The 25,143-nt window shown below is 39.9% G+C and overlaps 2 protein-coding genes and 1 pseudogene across 3 annotated transcripts; 2 read left to right on the top strand and 1 right to left on the bottom strand.

The window, feature by feature from the left end:
- On the bottom strand, positions 1-1,334 carry LOC146713899 (uncharacterized). Its single transcript, XM_085452709.1, has 4 exons — positions 1,282-1,334; positions 818-1,174; positions 280-401; positions 1-190 (listed from the first exon to the last, which is right to left on the bottom strand). The coding sequence occupies exons 1-4, from the start codon at positions 1,328-1,330 to the stop codon at positions 134-136; spliced, it is 585 nt and encodes a 194-aa protein (XP_085308835.1). The 5' UTR covers positions 1,331-1,334; the 3' UTR covers positions 1-133.
- An 8,817-nt stretch (positions 1,335-10,151) lies between these two features.
- LOC146713897 (uncharacterized) lies at positions 10,152-23,745 on the top strand (annotated as a pseudogene). The gene is made up of 4 exons (XR_014918734.1): positions 10,152-10,423; positions 10,649-10,982; positions 21,639-21,806; positions 22,239-23,745. The product of XR_014918734.1 is annotated as an uncharacterized LOC146713897 (transcript).
- LOC146713898 (tripartite motif-containing protein 16-like) lies at positions 18,456-20,869 on the top strand. The gene has a single exon (XM_085450502.1). It carries the CDS (start codon positions 18,571-18,573, stop codon positions 20,242-20,244), a length of 1,674 nt encoding a protein of 557 aa, XP_085306628.1. The 5' UTR covers positions 18,456-18,570; the 3' UTR covers positions 20,245-20,869.
- Positions 23,746-25,143: the final 1,398 nt, after the last annotated feature.

The raw sequence follows: 25,143 nt of genomic DNA, 5'->3' as shown, positions 1-25,143 counted from the left end.
ATTTGGTTTAGAAAAAGATCTTAGAAAAAGTGAAGGGCCAGAGGGAGAACATATCTACAGTGGGTTTAAAATCTCTGCAAGTTGTATTTGGTGGAATCAGTGAAAGATCATAAAACACATTCCCACAAATACTTTAAAGAGAAGATTGTGTGTGGTTTGATTTGCATTGGATCTGGTCTCCTTTCTTGTTCTGTAGATTTGAGACAAGAAAGACAAAGAAACAATGATGTAACTCACAGCAGAGGAAACAGTTCAGAATTAAAGATGAAACAAACTTACCTCTGCTAGCAGACGAGCCACAGTGTTTACTATGAAACCTATCATGACCATCACAGTACCAAGTATTATAACTGCTATGAGTGCAGTTGTCAAAAAAAACTGAAAATTCTCCAGTTTGGTTGCTGCAAAAGAAAAAAACTGGTGATTTTTTTTGAAAGGCAAAAACAAAAAAGGTTTTTGAGCAAAAACATAATTATCTAGCTATAAAGTCTAAAAGAAAGTTTAGCGCCTCTTTGGATTGTTGAAGACAAGGCATACTGAAGGAACAAACACCAAGTCCTACATGAAGGATATGATAAGGTCCAAAATACAAAAGGGTACAAAAATAGAAACTGAGGGGAAGACTGGACTATTTTATATACATGACGTGATCAGGGAATTGTACAAAGACATTAATAAGGCTATCCACACAGCAGACGAAGTCAAACTAAACACTAAGTAGGTAAAGCGCAAATAGAAAAGAGCTCATTTGTTTAGTTTTGTTATGTTCAGCATTTCACATGTTACTAGACAGGGACAATTTTAATAATCTACTTACGAATGACATTAAGTCGACATCTTCCAACACCAAAGCCATAATCTGTCTTCACCTCACACACGTACAGACCCGAGTCATTACTCCTGAGTCTGGACAGCTGAAGTCTGATTCGTCCTTCTCTGAGGGCGTCTTTGTCACTCTGGACTCGTCCTGAAAACTTTTTATCCTGAGACTTTGACACCTCAACACCATTATTGACTTGATAGAGGACAAAGTGTTTATTTTGAACATGGCAGCAGACAATTGAAAGAGTTTTGGAGGATCTGTCAGGTTTGGTGGTGAACGTCCACTCCAGTGTGATGTTGTGGTTCTCCTCTGCCTGATAGGAGGTCTGTGTCACATTGACTACAAATGATCCTGTTGAGGAGATAGAGAGGGAAAGAGAGGAGCAGACACACTGAGAACTGGAACAAATCTGTTGTTGAGCTTTATTTGGAGTTCATAAAGTGAAGCTGTAAACTAACCAGAGACACATGAGGTGAGGATGATGAGCAGCAGGATCCTGCAGATCATCTTCTCCCTGTGAGGGGAGACAGAGGTGAAGAGTCATCAACACATGAGGTCAACACATGAGGTCAAAGGTCAAAATGGTAGCCCTTCGGCTGAGAATCTGAAATTTCCACTGAAGTCACGGGTAAGAGGTAAGTGGAACCAAGATCTAGGTCATTTGCTTTTTGAAGTTTGCAAAGACTACTAACTTTGCAACATAGTACGTTGTTCTAAACAGTTTTTTCAGGAGTTCTTGTTGAGCTTTGTTTATTTTTAGTATGTTTTTTTTGCAATTGGTTTTACAGTCCTTAAAAAAGCACTGTGTTTTAAAGAACATACATTAAGAAACTGATTCTATTAGATTTATATTCCAAATTTGATAAAATGCTGATTTTATAGCAGCAGAATGATTGTATCTCTACACTTTAAACATTTAATAAGCTTTCTGCCTGCACAGAATGGATCGTCAAACATACATCATATTGAATACATTATTCAATACTTATTTTTTAGCCTTATTACTTTATTATTATACCACTAGGAAAAAATAAGGTAAGGATTCAGCACCATGATGTAAACTTGTGGCAATAGTATATTCAGTATTCTGGACATTCTAAAATGTCACTGTATGTGCGTGTGTGTGTGTGTGGGTGTGTGTTTTATGTGTATAGATTTTTTAAAATTATTACTCATTTAACACTGTCCAGACATGCCTCCACACAGCCCTGCCCTCCACCACTATCAGCAGCAGCAGAAACCCCTCAACAACAACATTGTACTCACCAGGTAAAACATAGGCAACATTAGCTTTAACCTTGTCCCCACCTGATGACAGTGATATAGTATATTGTGGTTTAGGGGGTTGGGAACCGGAAGGTTGCTGGTTCGATCCCCGGGCTCTCTGTCCTGGTCGTTGTGTCCTTGGGCAAGACACTTTACCCTACCACCTACTGGTGTTGGCCAGAGGGGCCGATGGTGTGATATGGCAGCCTCGCTTCTGTCAGTCTGCCCCAGGGCAGCTGTGGCTCCACCAGTGTGTGAATGTGAGAGTGAATGAATAGTGGAATTGTAAAGCGCTTTGGGTGCCTTGAAAAGCGCTTTGTAAATGCAATCCATTATTATTATATGGTCCCATATTAGATTCTTGATGAATGTGGGTTTTGTTATTCAGCTTGGTTCTATGAGCACCCGCCCCTTCAAACATCTCCACACAGCCCTGGTGCTGGGCGCCATCTAATGAAAACTTTGAATGCTGTCATATGACAAATAAAGTACAGTTAAATTGGACCTGGATCACCATTAAAAGTCACAATGAATGAAATGGAAAGAATGCATAAATGCACATTTCACTAATCAAAATTTCACATAAACAGTGAACAAGAGCAAAGCAGCATTTCTCTTGTATTTAAACTCTTCTGTTCCAGCAGTCAGAGCAGACTCTGACTCTCTACAGCTCAGTACTCCTCTGCTCGCCCCCCAGGCTCCAGCAACCTGCAAAACAAGGCGAGTCAAGGCTCTCTGCGCCTGTTTAGAGTCAAGCCCAACATAACTCTGGTCCTTTTTGAGGCTATTTTTAATTAAAGAGAACTAAGGTAAATTGTGTTTTCTCAACTGAGCAAAATATCTAACTTCTCCGTGGTTACAGATCTGTTTTGAACCAAACTGAATTTCTACCTAAATACATCTATTAGTGAAAATGTGTTAGGGTGTTAAATTAATGTCACAAAAATGTGACCAACACATTTAATGTCAATAATAGCAGCTGCATGAATAAAGGACATATAAACGTCTGACTGATGTTTCTACCTTTTGACAGGATTGTTCTTTCTGGCTCAAAGTGACTTGTTGCCATATCATGAGAGGTATGTTTGACAGTTTAGAAGCCAACAATGGTTTAAATACAGCTATCTTTTTTTTTGGCAATGACCAAAAATTACTTTTTGGCACAGCATTCCTTCTAAAACTTAATAATTAAATCTGATTGTCAGATTAGCCTAATGCATAACAATGAGTGCTGTAGCCTGGTGCACAGCAGGCTGCTGCACAGAGATAATCATTACCAAAAATAACTCGCCAGAATTTGATGTTTTATATCGGACGTTGACTCTAGACATGATGTGCTACTAATCTTATTGTAAACTTGAGTTTATTGCTTTTGTGTTATTCAAAGTTTGTTATTCAAACACTAGGCAGTTTGGCATATCTCAGTGCAGGCTACACTGGTTAGTCTTTAGTACTGTGGTGAAGTTTACAGTCATGCTCTGTGTTGGGCTGATGCAGAGAAGATGTGATTAATGTGAATTTGCATCGAAACCAGTTTTTTAAAATTTAGTTGATGATACTGCCTTGGTGTTGGAAATGAGCCGTGCAGGTTACTTAACATCTCTTTGACTTCATTTTCCTTCCACAGTCCAAAGACACACAGTTTGTGGGGTTAGGTTAATTGTTCAATTTTATTTATAGCGCTAAATCATAACAACAGTTGCCTAAAGGCACATAAGGTAGACTGTACAATAATACTTAGGTAATAATATATATATATACAGAGAAAAACCCAACAATCATATGACCCCCTAAGAGCAAGTGACAGTGGGAAGGAAAAACTCCCTTTTAACAGGAAGAAACCTCCTGCAAAACCACAATATTTTGCCCCACATTCCCCACATTGCATCAATCTTGAGCTTTCTCAATGTTTCACCTTGAGTAGGTTCAATAGCTGCAGCCTGAGCTCGGGTTACAGGAGCTCACTGCCCTCAATAACTGCACCTTCCACCCCCCGATGGTACCCAAGCTTGTGGTATCAAACCGGTTTTGTGTGTGCGAGGCGTTATCTGCATTTGAGTTGCAGACCTTTTGAGTGCTGTATCTGTGGTTGATGATGAGCGATAGATTTGTTTTCCACCGTGTTCTTCAGATCCTCCTGCACAAGACGAGCTGAATGACCTGCTAATGGAGTAAAGTTTTAGGGTCTCTACCAACTACTGTCAGACAAGGTTTATCATGTGTACATTTCTGGGTGGTCTGAACGTGTTTGTAGTCTCCCATGGACACATGGACTAAACCATCTTCTTTGACAATATGGGGGAAACTCGGTTTAGTTATTCTGCCTTGCAGTTCTGAAATTGCTTATTTTCATGATTAAGTATTTCTGGTATCAGTTTTGTCTTTTGAGTATAATAAAACTCACATTGTGAAAATGACACCTATGCCCAAGCATCAGTTTACTGCAGGGGTGTCGAACTCCAGGCCTCGAGGGCCGGTGTTGGAATTGATATTTTTTATATTGTCATTTGTGCTAAAATATAGATATATAATCATTGCCTCTATGTGTCCTAATATGGCTATCATTATGAAGAAAAAGCCAGACAGTCAGAGGATTTATTTTCAACTTTCTAACATTTCCTTTATCTGTCTGTGAGACAAAATGTGCTTTCTTTATTTAGATTGCAGCTTAGTCCAGAGATGAGCTATGTTATACATTTGATAAGCACCATGTTCTCTTTCTTTTAAAGTCCAAGACTTCGCACCTTTAAATGTTCAGTTGAGACAGGACCTATTACAAGTTCCTGTTTTTATAGTTTAGCGAGACGCTTACTTCTGCTTTTCTGCATACACACAGTTTAAGTTCATTGAAAGGTCGTATGTCTATGTATGGTATGGCGGGAAACACACACACATACATGCACCTACAGACACAATACAGACACTGATGTTGTTCAGATATGACTGGTTAAGAATGTCACGTGTATTTGTAATCGCATATTCGTGAATGATTGCTTGCTGACAATAAAAAGGACTGTAGCGAAGGAATCAGTCGAAGTTGGCTAAGGACAGGTGAAGGCCTGGGCTGACTTCCCTCGCGAGCCACAAAGACAAAAGAGCTCTGTCTTGTCTTGTTTTGTCGTGCAGTTAGTGGTCTCGTGTTCCAGCGGGGTTTGTGTCTAGATAAACCCAACAGCCGGTGTCCTGCAGGTTTTAGATGTGTCCGTGATACAACACAGCTGATTTAAATGGCTAAATTAGCTCTTCAACATGTCTTGAAGTTCTCCAGAGGCCTGGTAATGAAATAATCATGTGTTTAAGGTATGTTGACCAAGGGTGTTATCTAAAACCTGCAGGACACCGGCCCTCGAGGCCTGGAGTTCGACACCCCTGCTTTAAAAGGTCCTCACCTTTCCAACAAAAATGCTGGTTTTCAATTGAATCATATATTGTACTGATTAACTTAGAAACTGTAGCCTTCTTACACATCATATCAAAGAACCTTTACTTATTTAAGTATTTACTTGCCATAGCAGCCTGTTTAAAAGCACCTGGAGAAAACATCTGTCAGTGAAATATACATTTGTGCATGTGCATATTGTTTTATCTTGACAACATCTACAAGGTTCCCACAAGCTGCAAACCTTTTTTTCATTTCAACCACAAAGGTATGTGAAAGGATGTCACATGGCACAGTGGTAAAGTGTTGATTCTGAAACTTTCCAACCACAACAAGGGGGGTACACTCTACAGCTTGGCTGTAGATAGTCAGAGAATTTGGTGAAGGAAGTTTGTTCACAGGCAGCTCAGCAGGTTTTGGAAAACAGACACACACATAGCGCCAACATCAGAGGTGCTTTGTGTTCTGCAGGAAGCATCTTAAAGCTTCAGTTGGACCATCAGGTGTTCCAGGTCTCAGAGGAATGAGATTCTGTAGTTCAAAGTTCAGATTGGATTTAAAACAAGAACAACAGTGAAGCATCAGGAACAGACACTGAACACATGATGTGACATAAATGGCTAAATGGCTTTTTCAGTCTCAGCTGAAGAAGTCACGCTTTAGCTTGAAGTTGTGAAAAGAGATTGCCCGACGTTCTCCTTCAGGATCTTTTGATGGACAGCAGAATGCATGGTTCCAATTACCACAGCAAGTCGAGGTCCTGAAGCAACAAGGTTTTTCCACTGTGGAAGCTAATGAGGATTAAAATGTTTAGTGCATAACCTCTATCTTTGCCAGGATTTAGACGTGACATTGAGGGGGAATTGGATTTCATCACTAGGTATCACCTAGATAAACATGTGCTTTATTTACCTCTGTGTATTACATAGGGCCTAATTGGAACACTAATTGGCAGAAGTGCACAATAACAAATAGCACCCCCCTCAAAAACCCCACAACATCTGTTACAGTGAATTTAAAGAGTAAAGTTGCGTCTTCATAAAAAAGTGGCCACCAGTGGGCATAGTTTGGAATGCAGATCCTTTATTGAAATTAAGTGAAAATAACACTTGTGCTCTTGTTTTGAGATAGTGTTGTAGTTCTGTAAGAAGAAACAAATGATATAATAAAGAGATTATTTTCTGCTGAAGAAGTGGGCAATGTAACATATTCAGACACTAACTTTTTACTGCTAATTTCTTAAACATAATGGAGAGAAAGAAATGCTTAAGATAAACCTAATCTAGAGCAAGGCCACCATACTATATGTTTAACATAAAACCTTTGCTTGCTATGTATTTACACAGTTCATCACAAAGCATTGCACAAACTATTACTAAGTAACTCATATTAACTTGTTCAAACGTCAGCACCTCCAAAGTAATAAACTGTCTGATGACGCCCTTATAAACAACTGCAACCACGTGGAAAGTTGGAACAAACTACACAATCACAAACAATATAAACAGGGAAGAAATCAGCAGCAAGCCTTGAATCTTTTTACTGGCTGTACAGTCTTCACAAACGTTGAAACTCACCACCAGATCTATATAATAACTCAACACCACAGTCCTTCCACTATGATCCCTTTCCACACCTCTACCAGCAGTCTCCTTCCGCAGTCAGGGAGTATTTTGATTGGTGGCCAATTTAGTCTATCAGAGGAGCCCGTCCTTTGTCACAAGGCAGATTTCATATTTTAAAGTCCTCACAGCTTCACTTCTGTTTTTTTTCTCTGTCAGAAGGTGGCGCCATGTTTCAGCTGATGAATATAATTGTATTATTGACCTCACTTCTTCCACCTTGAACACAGAAGACTTTCACTGACTGCTGCAGTAAAGTTAGACTTAGATCACACATTGACCCACATGAATAATATGTTGAACAGCTGGCTGATGATTCGCAGTTTGGTGGATCTAACGGAAATATTGTGCCTGAACTCATCCTCCTCCTTTCAGCTCAATGACTCACAAACTAAAAACCCACAAGCAGCGTCAGCTTGAGCGGGGGACTAAAACGATAATTATCTGTGGTGTTCACACAAACTACCTGATGCTTCCAACCATCGTGAGAGGCAGCTGAAGAAGATGATGCTGGAGAGCTCCAATCCTGTGCATCTCTGCTGTATTTCTTTCTCGATCGAGAGAAAGAAAGATCCGTGTGTTTTTGTGGGGCGGGGCTAACCTTGTGCTGCCTTGCTGTGAAGGTTGGTGTTTCCAGCCCTTCGTTCCTGTCCATCTGAAGTTAACAAGCTCACATTTATGTCACCTGTTGATCAACTCATTACTACTTGCTCAGTCTTTGACAGAGCATTGAATACAAAGTAAAAAGTAGGTCATTTTTAAAACATTAAACAGCAGTTACAAATGGCTGGAAATATTTATCGATCCATTCGTGTCAGTGTGGTGGGGGCTGGAGCCTGTCCGAGCTTTCATAGTGCGAGAGATGGTGTACACCCTGCAGGGCTAAAACATGGAGACAACCATTCACATTCACACCAGTTAACCTAACCCCACAACTGCATGTCTTGGGAGTACCCAGAGAGAACCCACGCAAACTCCACATAGGCCCAGCTCAGTTGATGGACTCAGGACTTTCTTGTGAGATAACAGGGCTAAATACTGTGACATCATGCTGCCTGCATTATGTTTCATTATTTCTGTTGAGCAACATTCAAAAGTTATTTACTTGCAGACAACAATAACAATGTGGCGTCACTACTTGTAGTGAGCCCAGTGTAGACCTTACATGTAGCACGGTCTACATTTAGGTTCACTAGTTGAAGTGGGAAATACTTCAAATAAATAAATACTGAGAACTGAGTTGCAAGGATTGTTAGTAACCTTTGATAACTAAGGATGAAGGTCTTAGTCATGTGACGTTGACATCAAATGTAGTGACATCTATATGTAGGCTAACTACATGAAATGAGCCTACATGTAGGACTTTCCCACTTCAGCTATAACAAACCACCTCCCCTCACTTACCAGAAACTCTACTCAGAAATGGAAGCAGAAGAGTTCCCTTAATAAGAAAGTTTAACCCTCAAAAGGTCAGAACGTGGTGACTACATATGTCTGTAAACACCCATCACACCGTCAGCGATGTGCTGGGTTTCAAACCATCGAGTCTTTATGAGCAAATAGAAAGATTTATAAAGGCAATTCTGCTCTGAAGTGGGAACCAGTGAAACAACTTGGTCTTGCAAATAAGGCATTACAATAATCTAACATGTGTGATACGAGAGCATCGACCAATTTCTCAGTCAGTTTGAGATAAGAACTTTCTATTGCTGTAAATTTTATGAAGGGTAGAAAGCAGCGAGTATCCTGTATAAGACTTGTATCATGTTATAATTCTTTGTGACAGCACCAAGTGGGACTACTTTGAGCTATGAGCCCACTTATCGCTAAATGCAGTGATCTGATTGGTCAGATCTGTTTCTAAGTAAAAACATCTGTTCCAACACATTTACCAATGTGTAAAATCAAAATGTTTCACTTACCTATTCTCAAAGCAGCCGTTCACACCGACTGCCTCATGTTACTGGGCGAATTTTCGACATGTATTTTCAAACCAAGCTTAATTTTTTCCACTGATTTTTCAGATATGAATAAACGGATCTGACCAATCGGATCACTGCATTTAGCGACAAATGTATTCCTAGTTTAAATCGCACACCGGTACTAAATGTACAATGATATTGTAAACAGCTAGAAGATGTTTCTGGTCAATGTGGTCCCAAATCTGCCAACAAGAGCTCAAACTGCCCCACTGACATGCTGAAATATGTACAAAAACAGCTGTGACAGAGCTTCAACTCCTGGCTTAAACCATGAAATTCCTTCTCCACCTTGTCAGGTGAATTGGACGAACCCAGAATGTCAGTTTCTTCTTTTTCTTGACTAGACTTGCCATTACTAATGTTGTTTTTTTAAAAGAATGCTGGTTTTATTGTGTGCTAATACTGGATTCGTGGCTATATTCCTTCTCTTTGCAGTGTAGCACAGATATGTTATTAGTGCCTTTGTTGCTGAACAGCTGCATAGTTAAGAATCATTTCCCTTTTGGAATAAAACAAATAAATCCCAATCTTTCATCTCCATACGCTTAGAAAATGATTGAACTGAATGAATCTCTGAGTGAATGTGAGAATCAGATTCTTATCTGTGGTCTCTCTGTGTCAAACAGAGAGACCGAACATTTAGTCACAGCTCCACTGAAACATTTATTCTGCGGTTTGTCTCTGCTACATGTATGGGAGTGGTAAGCCCCTTTGTAGCCTGGGTTGGATTTTCCAGTCCTCCTTATAAGCTGATGTCAGAGTAAGTGGAGTCTCTTCATTTGAGGCTGGAGCTACAAGTGAGCGTCCTCTGTGCAGTATGATGTGTTAATGATTTATAAAAATATTTAAGAGCAGAAAGCTTCATTTCCACTCCTGTGTCAGAGAGAGAGCACCTTTCACTGTGTGTGGAGGCCGATTAACCTTGTAGCTTAAAACTTTGTGGTGTTGTCAGTTTCTTTGTTGAAAAGCTGCGGGCTACGTGGGCTGGGTGTTGCAATAGGTTTCACTGACAGCTGTGCTCCACTGGGTTTCGACTGAAGGTCTATTTTTATACTCGCAAAGGTGGGTTCACACTTACAGGGTGACAATTGAGCACTAAAAAGCTGTGGGTTAAACACATCGAGGATTTTTTAATCCTCGAAGTTTTGGCTTCAGGTCTGCTCTGAGATTTGGACGACACACATGAGGTGTGTGGCTTGTTACTAGCATAGCAGTGTGACTGCCCGCTGTTACACTGCTACAGAAATTCTGTGCATTACCATCCCATCTGTCTAATTATCTCTTTTCTTTCACAGAATGATGATGGTCTACAGGACCCTGCTGTTCCTGACACTGGTTTCAGGTGCTTATGGTCAGTTTACACCTTCAGATAATGAGCATAAACAGGGATGGAGCTATAAAATAAGATGCTGATTTAGGATTTAGTTAAGTTCCACTTTATACTTAAATAGACTCCTGATTTCTAAAAAGCTGTTTCTAATATTTTAGCTGCATTAGTATCTCAGATCAGTGCAGCCTGACTTGCTCTATCTAAAGCATAAGTAAACTTTTCCCTTCTTTCCTTTCTTGCTCTCAGAAACATCTGATGATGATAACGAGGTTCTGTACTACCGAGGTGAGGAAAACAGCAACGTTACAGTAGAATGGCAGTTTGCATCAAAAGTCAACATCACCACCTCAATGTTTAAGATCCACTGCCTGCAGTTACCTGAGCTGAAGGTTTTCTTCAACATGGACGATAGTTCTGATGAGCCTCAGCATGAGCAGTTTGCTGGACGTGTTCAGTGTGACCACAGGACGAGTCAGACTTAAACTGCCCAAAGTCAGGATTAATGATTCGGGACGCTACCTCTGCAGGATGGCCACTGAGTTGGGAAAGAAGGTTAAAGAATTCAGGCTCAACATTTCTGGTAAGATTAAATAAATTTTCGTTTTTTTAAGCTTTAACTCATCTCACTGAATTTATAAATATCCTCAGGGTGTCTCAAAGTGAAGTTAACTTATTCCTACAGAAAACACAAATCTTGAGAATACAGAAATGTGTGATCTCTGTGCGTTGGCTGCTCGGGGAGATGTCAAAGTAGTGAAAGATGTAATGGAAAAGTCCTTCACATCAAGGTCACCAGCAAAATATCTAAGTGTTTACTTTGCAAATGGACTCTCCTACTTTCAGTTTAACTTTACATTTCAATTTCAGTAACCCACAGAGTTGGATATTACAAATGATTGCAGCAGTTTGATAACATTGCTGTCTTCACTGTAATACAATACTGCTCATATGTGTTCTGTCTGAATAGTTTGCACATATTTAGTGAAATATAAATATACTGGATTTTAATATCTGTCATTTTAATTACAAAGCATGGCATGAAAATATTTGAAAAAAACCTTTAGCCCTCTGGGGTCCAGGGTATAATTGGCCATTTTTAACTACTTTTGATTTTCCCTCCACATTTTACCCTTAAAAACTATTTACTTCGCCTTGTTTGGTATCATCCTTTTCAGCACAACCTCACGTGTCTGAATTTACAGTTATGGTTTCATTTTGACATACTGTATTAACACAATTGATCTAAAATCAGACAAAAAACATAAAATTAGAGTAGAAAAAGTTGTATTTTTTACTGTAACAACCACAAACATGTTTAATGAATCATATTTCATAACTTTAAATGCAAATATAAATTGTCAATTTTAAAATCCTATGCACAAGTTTTGCAAACAAAGTTATTTGCAGTCATTTACCTTTTACCTTGATTTTTTAAATAACCATTTCAAACTATTTACAGAACAATCAGCTGTTCTTCATTCAATAAGATGCAACACAAATTATTTGTGCCACTCCAAAAAAATAATTTCTGTCCACTATAAAGGAGAACATCACAGCCTGATACCTGCAGGTCTGACAGCAGCAGGTGTATCACTCCTGTTTCTACCTGGAGACAGCAGCTGCCTCATTGTTCTGACACACAACACAAAACTATCCACAACACTACACACTAACTACACAAGACAACACATTAACTACACAAGACAACACATTAACTACACACCCCAAACACGCTAAACGTCACAAATCTATCACATCTCAAAACTCTCTCTCTCTCTTTTTCTGCTCTTTCTCTCTCTCTCTCTCTCTCACCGTCACTCTTAAAACTTCCTGTTTTTGGTGGGTTTTTTGCTCATAAGCAGAGAGTGCTTGCTGCGCTGTCCTTAGACAGTAAACGTGACGAAACTATTGAGGAATAAACGATGTATTGTTTATCATGACTCTGGTTTACGTGGCCTATCAACACAATTTATAAACTGGTATATATCAACTTGTTGCTTCGTCTTTAAGTGGTCATGTGATTGGCTTACCACAACCACTTTATTCTTCCTCAGTCAAACAGCAGCACTCATGCAATTGTTTTGTCCCCTTAGCTCCAGGTGTTGTGCTAGACAGTGATCGTGATTACCGTCCGCAGGAGCACACGCAGCTGCTTAAAGCTGTAGCGCCCAGATTACTTACAGCTACTTCCGTGCAACTGATATAAGATGCAGTAAGCTGAACACAGCTTCAACCGTCTGTTTATTGAAAAATAGTAATTTTCTTGTTAGTAACTGTAACAGCGTTGTAACGATAGGAATAGTAATTAGTTAGATTACTCGTTACTGAAAAAGTAACGCCGTTAATTGTAACGCCGTTATTCCCATCACTGCTGATGACTGTGAAGGCCAACGCATTTGTTTCATATCATTTTCACAGTCAGAGAGCTGTCACTGCATACGGGCCACTGTCAGTCTGAACGAGACCGCTGCGATCAGGATAAAGGTGATTGCGTTTAAAACTTGAACTGATTTGACGTGTGACCAAAGAGGGGAAGCAAAAAGTCTCCAACAAAACACTGGGAGCTGCAACCTTCTGCTGGACTAATAAAGGTTATCTTATCTTATCTTATCTTATCTTAAATTAGATGAAATATACAAGATGTAATGTTATGTGCACGTTGAGAATTTTAGCATCTCCTAGTGGTTAGCTTGGAGTCTGCGGGCAAGTGATTTTTTCTGTGGTTTGGCTTGTATTCCTTCCTATTGGATGTTTAGGGTCACATGAGTGGGGTAATGCAGGAAGCCTTTTTTGTATTGGGATTTGCACAATGAGGCATACCAGAAGTCTCCCTGTTTAATCCTTCAGCATCCACCTGTGTTATGCCATGGAGAAGCTTTGTTTGTAAGTTTGAATTGTGTTTCATCTTCATGAGTAGTGAGTGGTGTATATTTTATTGATTTTATGCATATTTGGAGAGATTTATATATAAATGCCTAGATCTGTTCGCCATGTGAAGCAAATGCATAATTCTTCATTGAACATATTTCTTTTTGTATTTTTGTAGTTTCACAAGTTCTGGGAAAGCACTGTAAGATGTACATTGATAAAGACACAAGTAAACAGCCCTCAACTTTACTTTCACGTCTGACTCATTCAACGCTTTCATTTCCTACGGCATATGTTTAGCTATCTGTCACTTCGTGTACCAGAACCACGCACGCAGCGGACAGAATACAAGATGTATATTGTGACTCACTGATGACGTAGGCTCCAACTTCTATATGAGTGTTACAGTAAAAAAAACTTGAGTACAGAATTGTTTGAATAAAATGTCATCTGCCACATTTGAACTGCAAAGACTGAAGAAAGACTGAAGAAGAACAGAGAAAGAAGAAACAGTAGGGACTGCTATAGTGACATGTTAATGACAGCAAAGGCTTCATTCATTAGTCCATAATTCAGCTACACCACTGGTTGATTCCCATAAATATCCACATGGAGTCGATAAAGTTAGACGAGAAAAAAAAAAAAGACTCTAAAGTAGCTGGAAGCACCTGGAGCTGCTTAAATTTCCACTTTAAATGGAATTTAGCTGAAAAGAAAGGACAAAGAAGCGACACCTGGTGGCTGCACGACTTAATACACAGGAAACCAAACCAAATAAAAAATGGCATTGAAGGTGAGGATTCCCGAATGCAGATGAAAATCTGATATTTCATATATTGTAATTTCACAATCATAAAAATAAACTCTTAATAATGTCAGATTATTACATTATCTTATGCCAAGTTAAACCCCTGATTAAAGATTGTGAAATTATTATGTAGTTTTAGTTTGCATTATTCTCCTGAATTAGAAGAAGGGGATAACTATTACATTTATTAAACTGATTTGTATTAGGGCTGGGCCATATTATACGGTTCACGGTAATATCGGTATAATGTTAGGCAACGATAGGAAAATGAAATATCGCGCATGCGCAGTGCCTTTGTTTTCATACGCACATGGCCGATTGTTGAGTGAAACAGATGAACCAGAATTGGTTTGTAAAAATGGTGCAACTTCAGTGATGTGGAACTGGTTTGGTGTTTGTCCGTCAGATACACGACAAAGCACTTTTTTTTTTGCAGAACATGCAAGCGGCCGTCGTTATTTTCGTATTTGTCGCTCTTAAATCTGGGAGTAATCTGGGTCCTAAACCCCCCTCTTCAGGTCAAACGAACACTGCAGCATCACTGAGAGTTAAAAACTGTCTAAACTCTTTCATCTTTAATAAAACGATCAGCATTGCTGCTTTACCAGGTGTAACTATGAAGTTTAACTTCCAGGCATCCATGAAAACCAAATGTATTACATTTAACGGAGTTAGAAGTTAGCAGGAAGCTAGTGGAAGTTAGCTCGCTAGTTTCGCTAGTTACCTAAGCATGATATAGCATGTTCTGACTGAGAGATTTCTGAAAAAAATCAAACGTACAGCTCTGCTATCACTTCCAACATAAATGAAGACAGGAAACTAAACAGCAGTGACGTTTGTAGGGTTACTGAAGTTGGGCTAGCTGGTATATAATGATGTGCTACGTGATCGCTAGCGACACAGCTATGTTAGCATAACATAAACAGTGAAGCTGGAGGACAAACACTAACACTTTTCCACTTATAAAAGTTAACGTGAAGGTTCCTCATGGTTAGAGACAAATGCAATCGCATGGCAGGATGCTGTAAACAGACCAAACTTCAGTCAGGAGAACAACTGAGATAATCCATCCACAATACGAGGTTAGTCATTAATATACTGCAACAACATGGGAATAGAGCAGCTGTGTTAGAATACAGCATTAATGAATCAATGGTACAGAAGTGGAGGAAGCAAGAAGAATGAGTTGAATAAAGTTTGATTTATCTGACTGCTTTGTTTCGCTTAATGTGCCTTATAATCCCGTGCACCTTATGGTCCGAAAAATACGTACTGCACACTGCAGTTTAATGTTGCAAAGCACCTCTTTTTAACTTCAGTGGATATTATACATGGTTATGCTCAGGATATGTCAGCCCATTTCTACTGGAAATGCCTTTTGGTTAAACTTTCAGCAAGGAATTTGCATTTGCACTGTTAAATTTTTATAAAGCTTTAATGTACATAAAAACCAGCTTCTTGTTTAAGTGAAAATAAATGGAAGGTTGTCTTTTTGCGCTAGTAATGTTGTGGAGTTGTATTTTGTCTCGCATCAATTATATCGTCAGTTATATCATTATTGCAAATTTTCAAATATATATCGTGATAAATATTTTTGGCCATATCGCCCTGCTCTAATTTGTATTACATTAGACTGCTGATTTATTGTGAATGGATGATATTGTTTTATGATGCATTATACTGCTGATTTATAAGAAATATTGTTTTCTGAGAATCACGGGCTTGGTGTATTACGATAGCATAAACCGTTCACAAGCTTCTTCTGTCTGAAAAAAGTCAACTTGATGAGCAGAGAAGCAGGTGTGGGGAAGTGGCAATGCCCTAAAAAAGGCCTGGAGATTTAAAAACCTGAGTGGCCTAGGCTCAAAAACTTTTTTGTATATATTTATTTTAGTTCATATTTGAAGTTGATGTCGTGTTACGTTTTGTTCCTGCTGAATATCAGTTTCCACTTAACTTTAAAATCTGAAAAAATAGTCCATTTTTTTCCACTTTAAACTGTTGTTCCATTGTCATAACAGTACAATAATGTAAAATGACTGCCAGAAAAAGCTGAGGTTATTCTGAAGAAAGGGGCAAAAACATTCACTTATAGTATGATTTCTGGCCATTTTACAGCCAAAAATACCAAATAAGTCCAGGCAGCCTGATACTTGGTCAATAAAGGGCTAATATTGACTGGTTCTCACATGCCTGTATTTAGCCACGTCCTTGCTCAAGATGATTGTAGAAGTTGTGATCAGCTCAACCATGATAACAGAAAAATACTTTTAAAGAAGGATCAGAGTTTCTTTTTATTATTCCTGCAAAACACTTATCACATTTTTATGGAGATGAATGTGTTTGAAAACCATTTAATTTGTTTACTGCCTCATATATCAACTACTACACCTGCTGCACCCTCTCACCTTTGATGGTGTTTGAGGGACAGAAAACAATTGAAATGAACATAAACTTAAATGCAACATAAGCATCATGTCAGTCGCTGCCTTATCTGTATGTTTAGGATCATTATCCTCCTCAAAAGACCCAGGTGTGGCATTTTAAAAACCAGCGCAGCAGCACAGCAAGCTAGAATGAGGCCAGTGAGGTTTGGAGGTGACCACTCTTACAGCCTTTGAGAAGAAGCTGTGCATAGTCCTGCCTCAGGGGGGAGGTCGAAGAGTTTCTGGGTTGGGTGTGTGGGGTTAATCGTGATACAGGTTAGACTGCTCCTGCACCTGCTGACGTAAATGCCAGACAATAGACAATAAAGAACAATGGAAATCAAATCTCATCTTTAAACAAAATATCAGTAACAGTCGAGCTGTAGATTTAAATTTCATGAAAAGTGAGAACTCAGCTGTTTGTGAGCTTTCATGCCAAATCAAGTCTAATATAAATCCTGATAAATGTGTTTTTGTAATATCTTTATACTTTGGTACAGACATACATTATAGCAAAAAGCAGCCTCTGCTGTACTGTCCTTAAACAAAATATTCTAAAAAACCCCACTGTAAAATAATCCTGACCTCAAAATAAAAAGCACCATGACTGATGTGTTTGCCACTGTGCTCAGTGACGTCTCTGACGTTAATAACAACACAGCTGAACTCCTCCACAGATCATCGCTGCTAAGGATGAGAAGAGGACTTTAAAGTTCACACAATGAACAAGTTCTTCCTTATAAAGAAAATTTAACTTTGATGACATCCAAATCCTTAAAACTGAAACCAAAATGATGTACTTCAGACAATAATCAGTGTGTCTGTGTGTGGCAATTATGAACTTTCATAATTACAAAACAAACATTTGGAAAAACACCTGCAGCTCCAGGCTGTGGCGGGACAGTGGCGCAGCTGCCCCTCTGTTGGTCTTCCTTGGTCTCTTGTGTTCTGGGGGCCTCTGGATGTCTGGAGTTTTGATCTCCTCCACACCTGCTTCACGCCCTGGAGGACGGGGCTGTGGCCCCCCCACACCCTCTAGCAGATTATTACATGAAGGAACCTTTTTAAAAAAACAAAAACAAGCGCGTCCATGCTCACAGGTGTACACACGGGTGATCACACCCACAAACTACACCCTTTTTGGCTCCTACCTCAAAGCACACTGTGTTCTGTTGATCTTATGTGCTGCACAATAATGTTTAACATTTAGTATTTACTGTCATATTCCCATATATCATTGTGATGTTGTTTATTCTATTACTCTTGTTCTCTTCTGCTTGCTTTCTTTTTTCTTTCTCAGCAGATGATCCAGGTGATTGATATATGCATTTTTTTTTCTCTGCCCGTTCTGTTGGTTTTTGTCTTTTGCCCTTCTCCCCCGTCCCTCTTCTCAGCTGTTTCTCTTTCCCTCTTTCTTTCTCCCCTTCTTTCCTCCAGTCAAGTCTGTCCCGTATTCAGCAAGTGAAAATAAAAGAAACAATAAAAGGTGAATCAAATGGACCATTACGGCAAGGCTGGGATGGTCAGTTTGGTAAAGTAAATCCGTTGGGCATCTTTCTTTGCCTTTAGACAATAATTCTGATGGCAAAAGAGCCAAACGGGACAGGCCAAAAAAAAAAAAAAAAAGAGGATCATTATCCTCCTGCATTGACTAAAACTGAAGGACTGTTTGTTAACTTCAGTGAGAACTCTGACATTTCTAAAGTGAAGTTTATTTCTATAGAAGAAAGTGTTAACAAGCTTAAAAGTTGATGTGAGCAGTAAATAAAAAGGGTTAAACTATCAGTATCGCTCTCAAACTGCTCCTCTTCCTGGAGTGAAGCACAGCCTGATACCCCTCCCTCTTCTTCCTGCTCTTAAACACAGCACCTCCTCTCTGTCCACGTGTTTCCTCGTTCCCTCCCCTTCAGATCTGCACTTTGAAGATGGGTGTAACCAACATGTGGTGACGTGTAAGAGCTGACAGGCTCCATTCACTGCAGAAACATGTTGTTGAGATCAGAGCTCAGACTAGTTTCAGTTATAAGGAAGAGAAACTCACACAGTCACTGACACTGAGAGGAGAAATGGCGCAGAAAGGAGTTCAGCTGGACCGAGAAACCTTCTCTTGTTCGATCTGTTTGGATCTACTGAAGGATCCGGTGACTACAGCCTGTGGACACAGCTACTGCAGGAACTGTATTAAAAGTTTCTGGGATGAAGAGGACAGGAAGGGAATCCACAGCTGCCCTCAGTGCAGGAAGACTTTCACACCGAGGCCTGTCCTGGAGAAAAACACCATGTTAGCAGCTTTAGTGGAGCAGCTGAAGAAGACTGGACTCCAAGCTGCTCCAGCTGATCACTGCTATGCTGGACCTGAAGATGTGGCCTGTGATTTCTGCACTGGAAGGAAGCTGAAAGCCATCAAGTCCTGTTTATTCTGTCTGGCCTCTTACTGTGAGAAACACCTCCAACCTCACTATGATGTAGTTCAGTTTCAGAAACACAAGCTGGTGGCCCCCTCCAAGAAGCTCCAGGAGAACATCTGCTCTCATCATGATGAGGTGATGAAGATTTTCTGTCGTACTGATCAGCAGAGTATCTGTTATCTCTGCACAATGGATGAACATAAAGGCCATGAAACAGTCCCAGCTGCAGCAGAAAGGACTGAGAAGCAGAAGGAGCTCGAGGTGAGACGACTAAACATCCAGCAGAGAATCCAGGAGCGAGAGAAAGATGTGAAGCTGCTTCAACAGGAGGTGGAGGCCATCAATGGCTCTGCTGATAAAGCAGTGGAGGACAGTGAGAAGATGTTCACTGAGCTGATCCGTCTCCTCCAGAAAAGAAGCTCTGATGTGAAGCAGCAGGTCAGATCCCAGCAGGAAACTGAAGTGAGTCGAGTCAAAGAGCTTCAGGAGAAGCTGGAGCAGGAGATCGCTGAGCTGAAGAGGAAAGACGGCGAGCTGGAGCAGCTCTCACACACAGAGGATCACAACCAGTTTCTACACAACTACCCCTCACTGTCAGCACTCAGTGAGTCTACACACTCATCCAGCATCAATATTCGTCCTCTGAGCTACTTTGAGGATGTGACAGCAGCTGTGTCAGAGACCAGAGATAAACTACAGGACATTCTGAGAGAGGAATGGACAAACATCTCACTGACAGTCACTGAAGTGGATGTTTTACTGTCACCACCAGAGCCAAAGACCAGAGCTGGATTCTTAAAATATTCACGTGAAATCACACTGGATCGAAACACAGCAAACACACGTCTGTTATTATCTGAGGGGAACAGAAAAGTAACATTTATGAATCAGCAACAGTCTTATTCTGATCATCCAGACAGATTCACTGTATGGCGTCAGGTCCTGAGTAGAGAGAGTCTGACTGGACGTTGTTACTGGGAGGTGGAGTGGAGAGGGGGAGGAGTTCGTGTAGCAGTCGCATACAAGAATATCAGCAGAGCAGGGACGGGCAATGAATGTGGATTTGGATGGAATGACAAATCTCAGGCATTATATTGCGACACAAACGGTTATGAATTTCAATATAACAAAGTCCAAACTGTCCTCTCAGGTCCTCGGTCCTCCAGAGTAGGAGTGTACCTGGATCACAGAGCAGGTATTCTGTCTTTCTACAGCGTCTCTGAAACCATGACTCTCCTCCACAGAGTCCAGACCACATTCACTCAGCCGCTCTATGCTGGACTTTGTCTTTGGGATGATGGAGCCACTGCAGAGTTGATTAAAGTCAAATAGAGAAGACAGGTTCATGTTGATCCCTGACCATTATATGTACTTGTGTAGTTTCTAAATGAGGCTTTACATTTTAGAAGCTGAGAAGTTCAGTGGTCCATTGATGTGTGAAAATAATATTGCACTGATTCAAACTGTACTTACATTTATATACCTTACATCAATATAAATCTGAATTTGTTCTTATAGCTGATAATCATGTGAGTTTAAATGATACTACTCTTCATATTCAGCATGTTTGAAATCTGTCATCAGTCTGGTTAGTGCTTTTATTCTGTAGTTGCTGTAGTGGGTTGTCAAATGCAACAATATATTGGAGCTGCAGTGATTCATCAGTTAGTCAATGATTAGAGAATTGATTGTTTTATCATTATTTTAGTCACATTTAAAGCTGGTTCCAGTTTCTGAAATGTGAAGATTGTTGGTTTTCTTGATCATATATGACTGTAAACTTAATGTCTTTGAGGTTTGAACTTTTAAAATGTAACAAAAATGGAATCTTTGAAGTTTTTTTAGTTGTTCTTATTGTATCTAGAGTGATGACATTTAATGTCATTTTTTTTAGATGTTTGATCACACTCGATCATTTATACATTTAAATACAGTCAATAAACGATACAGGCCTGTATATTGTGGAGTATGGACATGTTTCTTTGCCCTGAGCTGTGTCTGGCAGGCAGAGCGTCTCCACAAATCTGAAGCTTCTGATTTGGAGAAAATGAGCTGAGGGAGACACCTGGTGGACAAACACAGACATGACAGGAAGAAAGACTAAAGTGCAGAGTGGAGACAAACAGCTGGAAATACTTGTTGGAAAGGATTGTCATGCTTCAGAAAAACACACAGCACACACTCTAACAGTCCTTTATTTGCACTGAAGGAGACACGTGAAGAAACCAAATCACACAATAATGACGTGAACACATTTATAGCCAGTGTTCAAGATGATGGATAGAAATGAAAATCATGAAGCATTTGTTCACTTTTAGGTCTGTTTCTTACAGCAGAAGCAGCATTTACATGAACTCACTGGCCTTTTTCCACTGAACGCTCTCTTCTTCATCAACTCATCTTCCTAAAAAGTGGATCTACCAACAGTTTATTTCTTTGTTATTATGATTAAAATGTCAAACAAATATATTTTCCACTTTTGGTGGAAGGCAGGAATTTCTCTGTCCTGCATGTGGAGAAATCTGCTGTTAAATCAGAACATTAACAGGTTTCAGGTTGTAATCAAACACATATTACTGTGTATCATGTGTCAGCAGGCATGTGTTAACAGGGATTATAAGACACTTTAGTGGCTTTAATGTATATTTATATGTTTAACATATTTCTGTTTGTTCACATATAAAAACATGTGTTTTGTGTCTGTTTATCTTTGACCTTGTAATTAGTTCCTACAGTGAATTCATCATGTAAATCTCTAATAAAGTGGGAACAGTGGGACCCAGAGCCTCCACAGATTAAAGAGGAACATGAGGAACTCTGCAGCAGTCAGGAGGGAGAGCAGCTTGGACTGAAGGAGACCATCTGGAAACCTGAGATAAAGTTATACAGAATAGGTATGTAAAACTGTGATGTTTTACTAACAGTAAATGTTACTCATGGGTGTCACAGAGGAACAGTGGTTAGCACTTCATGGCATTTCAAGTATAACCAAAACATTTACCACTGTGTAAGAGAGCTCTGCCCCAGCATGCCATCTTATTACTGTGCCAATCGAGACATCCACAGTCATTTAACAAAAAACAACAACATCTATTTATTTCATACATCACAGATATTCACATATGAAGCTGAACCTTGAACTTTGCTAATAAGAGTGTCAGAACTAAACATTTGCATCAGTGCCCGAATAATTTGTCATGTTTTTACACTTTAGTGGTATATGTGAGCAACATGCTCGCTATGTAGAGACCTGCTAATAGTTCAGGCCACTAAATATTTTCTCAAATGTTTGTTTTGCCATAATTTTTTTCCCTTTGTGCCTTCAGATGTCCAACATCAGCATGCTTTTGAGAAAGAAGAGGTTTTAACCGACCAGCAGGTCTGTAACCAGGAGAGGAACTCTAGTCTGGACCAGGAGGACCCAGAGCCTCCACAGATTAAAGAGGAACAGGAGGAACTGTGCAGCAGTCAGGAGGGAAGCAGGAGACTGGTACTTTCATGGAGACTCCTGCTTATGGGGAAAGTGCCCACAGTGAACCAGAACCAAACAGCGAGCAGCTCCTTTCTCCCAGCTCTCCTGAAGCAGAGAGCCGAGATCATGAAGAAAATCAGCATGTGGACTCAAGATCAACTAGAAATGCAGAGCTGAAGAAGAGACGTCACAGAAAGAGAAGTCACAGTCAGAGAGTAGACAACACTCCTGTGTCAGTCAGTCAAAGTAGAACGGACGCAAAGAATAAGTCTGTACAATGTGACATGTGTGGAAAAACTTTGCAGAATAAATACAAAATGACTAGACATCTAAGAATTCACACAGGAGAGAAACTGTATTCCTGTAGCACCTGTGGAAAAAAATTTGCTCACCCATCAACGTTGAAAACACACACGAGAATTCACACAGGTGAGAAGCCGTATTCCTGTGGTACCTGTGGGAAAAGATTTGTCCAGAGGATGCACTTAAAGAATCACATGAGAATTCATATTGGTTAAATGTTCATACTTGTAAAATGTGGGAAAACTGTGAGTCATTGCTGGACACCTGAGTGAAAAGATGATCCATATTTAAGTCAATATTTTAGACCCAGAACAGTAAAGAAATGTCAGCATTGTTTGTTCAGTTTATTACCTTATTATGTTAATTGTAACAGGGAAAGTTTGATCTGACATTTCACCAAGGTTAAAGTTCAGTGTGCTCCTGTTCTGCTGGTTCATTGTTTAATTTTATTGATTTAAGTGTGGTTCATGTGTTTTTTAAGATTTATTATGATTATGATTTTTTTCTTACAAAGATGATAATCTCAAATGTGTGAAAGCAGCATAACAGAGTGTTCTGCCTTATTTAACACAGGTTTTTCTTTGTGTTTCTGACAGCGGCATTCCATCAGGACAAGCTTGCCCTGTCAAATTTAAACAATACTGATAAATTTAAATGTACCAAAGTAAAGCGATGTCTCTCCTTTCATTTCAGACAGCACAGTCATAAAGCTCCTCACTTTCATTTAATGTTTAATATATTTATATTACTGCCGTCTTGTGGCTGCAGTTGGTTATTGTCACTGAAAGCTGTTCTTCTTTCATACAGGGAGTGCAGAATTATTAGGCAAGTTGTATTTTTGAGGAATAATTTTATTATTGAACAACAACCATGTTCTCAATGAACCCAAAAAACTCATTAATATCAAAGCTGAATGTTTTTGGAAGTAGTTTTTAGTTTGTTTTTAGTTTCAGCTATTTTAGGGGGATATCTGTGTGTGCAGGTGACTATTACTGTGCATAATTATTAGGCAACTTAACAAAAAACAAATATATACCCATTTCAATTATTTATTTTTACCAGTGACACCAATATAACATCTCCACATTCACAAATATACATTTCTGACATTCAAAAACAAAACAAAAACAAATCAGCGACCAATATAGCCACCTTTCTTTGCAAGGACACTCAAAAGCCTGCCATCCATGGATTCTGTCAGTGTTTGGATCTGTTCACCATCAACATTGCGTGCAGCAGCAACCACAGCCTCCCAGACACTGTTCAGAGAGGTGTACTGTTTTCCCTCCTTGTAAATCTCACATTTGATGATGGACCACAGGTTCTCAATGGGGTTCAGATCAGGTGAACGAGGAGGCCATGTCATTAGTTTTTCTTCTTTTATACCCTTTCTTGCCAGCCACGCTGTGGAGTACTTGGACGCGTGTGATGGAGCATTGTCCTGCATGAAAATCATGTTTTTCTTGAAGGATGCAGACTTCTTCCTGTACCACTGCTTGAAGAAGGTGTCTTCCAGAAACTGGCAGTAGGACTGGGAGTTGAGCTTGACTCCATCCTCAACCCGAAAAGGCCCCACAAGCTCATCTTTGATGATACCAGCCCAAACCAGTACTCCACCTCCACCTTGCTGGTGTCTGAGTCGGACTGGAGCTCTCTGCCCTTTACCAATCCAGCCACGGGCCCATCCATCTGGCCCATCAAGACTCACTCTCATTTCATCAGTCCATAAAACCTTAGAAAAACCAGTCTTGAGATATTTCTTGGCCCAGTCTTGACGTTTCAGCTTGTGTGTCTTGTTCAGTGGTGGTCGTCTTTCAGCCTTTCTTACCTTGGCCATGTCTCTGAGTATTGCACACCTTGTGCTTTTGGGCACTCCAGTGATGTTGCAGCTCTGAAATATGGCCAAACTGGTGGCAAGTGGCATCTTGGCAGCTGCACGCTTGACTTTTCTCAGTTCATGGGCAGTTATTTTGCGCCTTGGTTTTTCCACACGCTTCTTGCGACCCTGTTGACTATTTTGAATGAAACGCTTGATTGTTCGAAGATCACGCTTCAGAAGCTTTGCAATTTTGAGACTGCTGCATCCCTCTGCAAGATATCTCACTATTTTTGACTTTTCTGAGCCTGTCAAGTCCTTCTTTTGACCCATTTTGCCAAAGGAAAGGAAGTTGCCTAATAATTATGCACACCTGATATAGGGTGTTGATGTCATTAGACCACACCCCTTCTCATTACAGAGATGCACATCACCTAATATGCTTAATTGGTAGTAGGCTTTGGAGCCTATACAGCTTGGAGTAGGACAACATGCATGAAGAGGATGATGTGGACAAAATACTAATTTGCCTAATAATTCTGCACTCCCTGTATGTAGTTATCTTGGTCCATGTGTACGTCTCCCATTAACAATGACTGGAGCTTGTCAAGCTGTGAGGCCAACAGCTTGTTTCTGGTGG

This window comes from Copadichromis virginalis, linkage group LG3, assembly GCF_057382275.1.
Source record: "Copadichromis virginalis isolate Kocher_CV1m ecotype Utaka linkage group LG3, C_Virginalis_male_GT1.1, whole genome shotgun sequence".
In the NCBI taxonomy this organism is placed as follows: Eukaryota; Metazoa; Chordata; class Actinopteri; order Cichliformes; family Cichlidae; genus Copadichromis; species Copadichromis virginalis.
This window is presented reverse-complemented; position numbering and strand designations above follow the sequence as displayed.

Excerpts from the sequence above, each read along its gene's own strand:
- LOC146713898 (XM_085450502.1), top strand. The coding sequence starts at position 18,571 with ATGGCGCAGAAAGGAGTTCAGCTGGACCGAGAAACCTTCTCTTGTTCG.
- LOC146713899 (XM_085452709.1), bottom strand. The coding sequence starts at position 1,330 with ATGATCTGCAGGATCCTGCTGCTCATCATCCTCACCTCATGTGTCTCT. Across the intron at positions 402-817 it reads ATGTCGACTTAATGTCATTC|CAACCAAACTGGAGAATTTT; the intron begins GTAAGTAGATTA and ends TTTCTTTTGCAG. Across the intron at positions 191-279 it reads TGGCTCGTCTGCTAGCAGAG|AACAAGAAAGGAGACCAGAT; the intron begins GTAAGTTTGTTT and ends TCAAATCTACAG.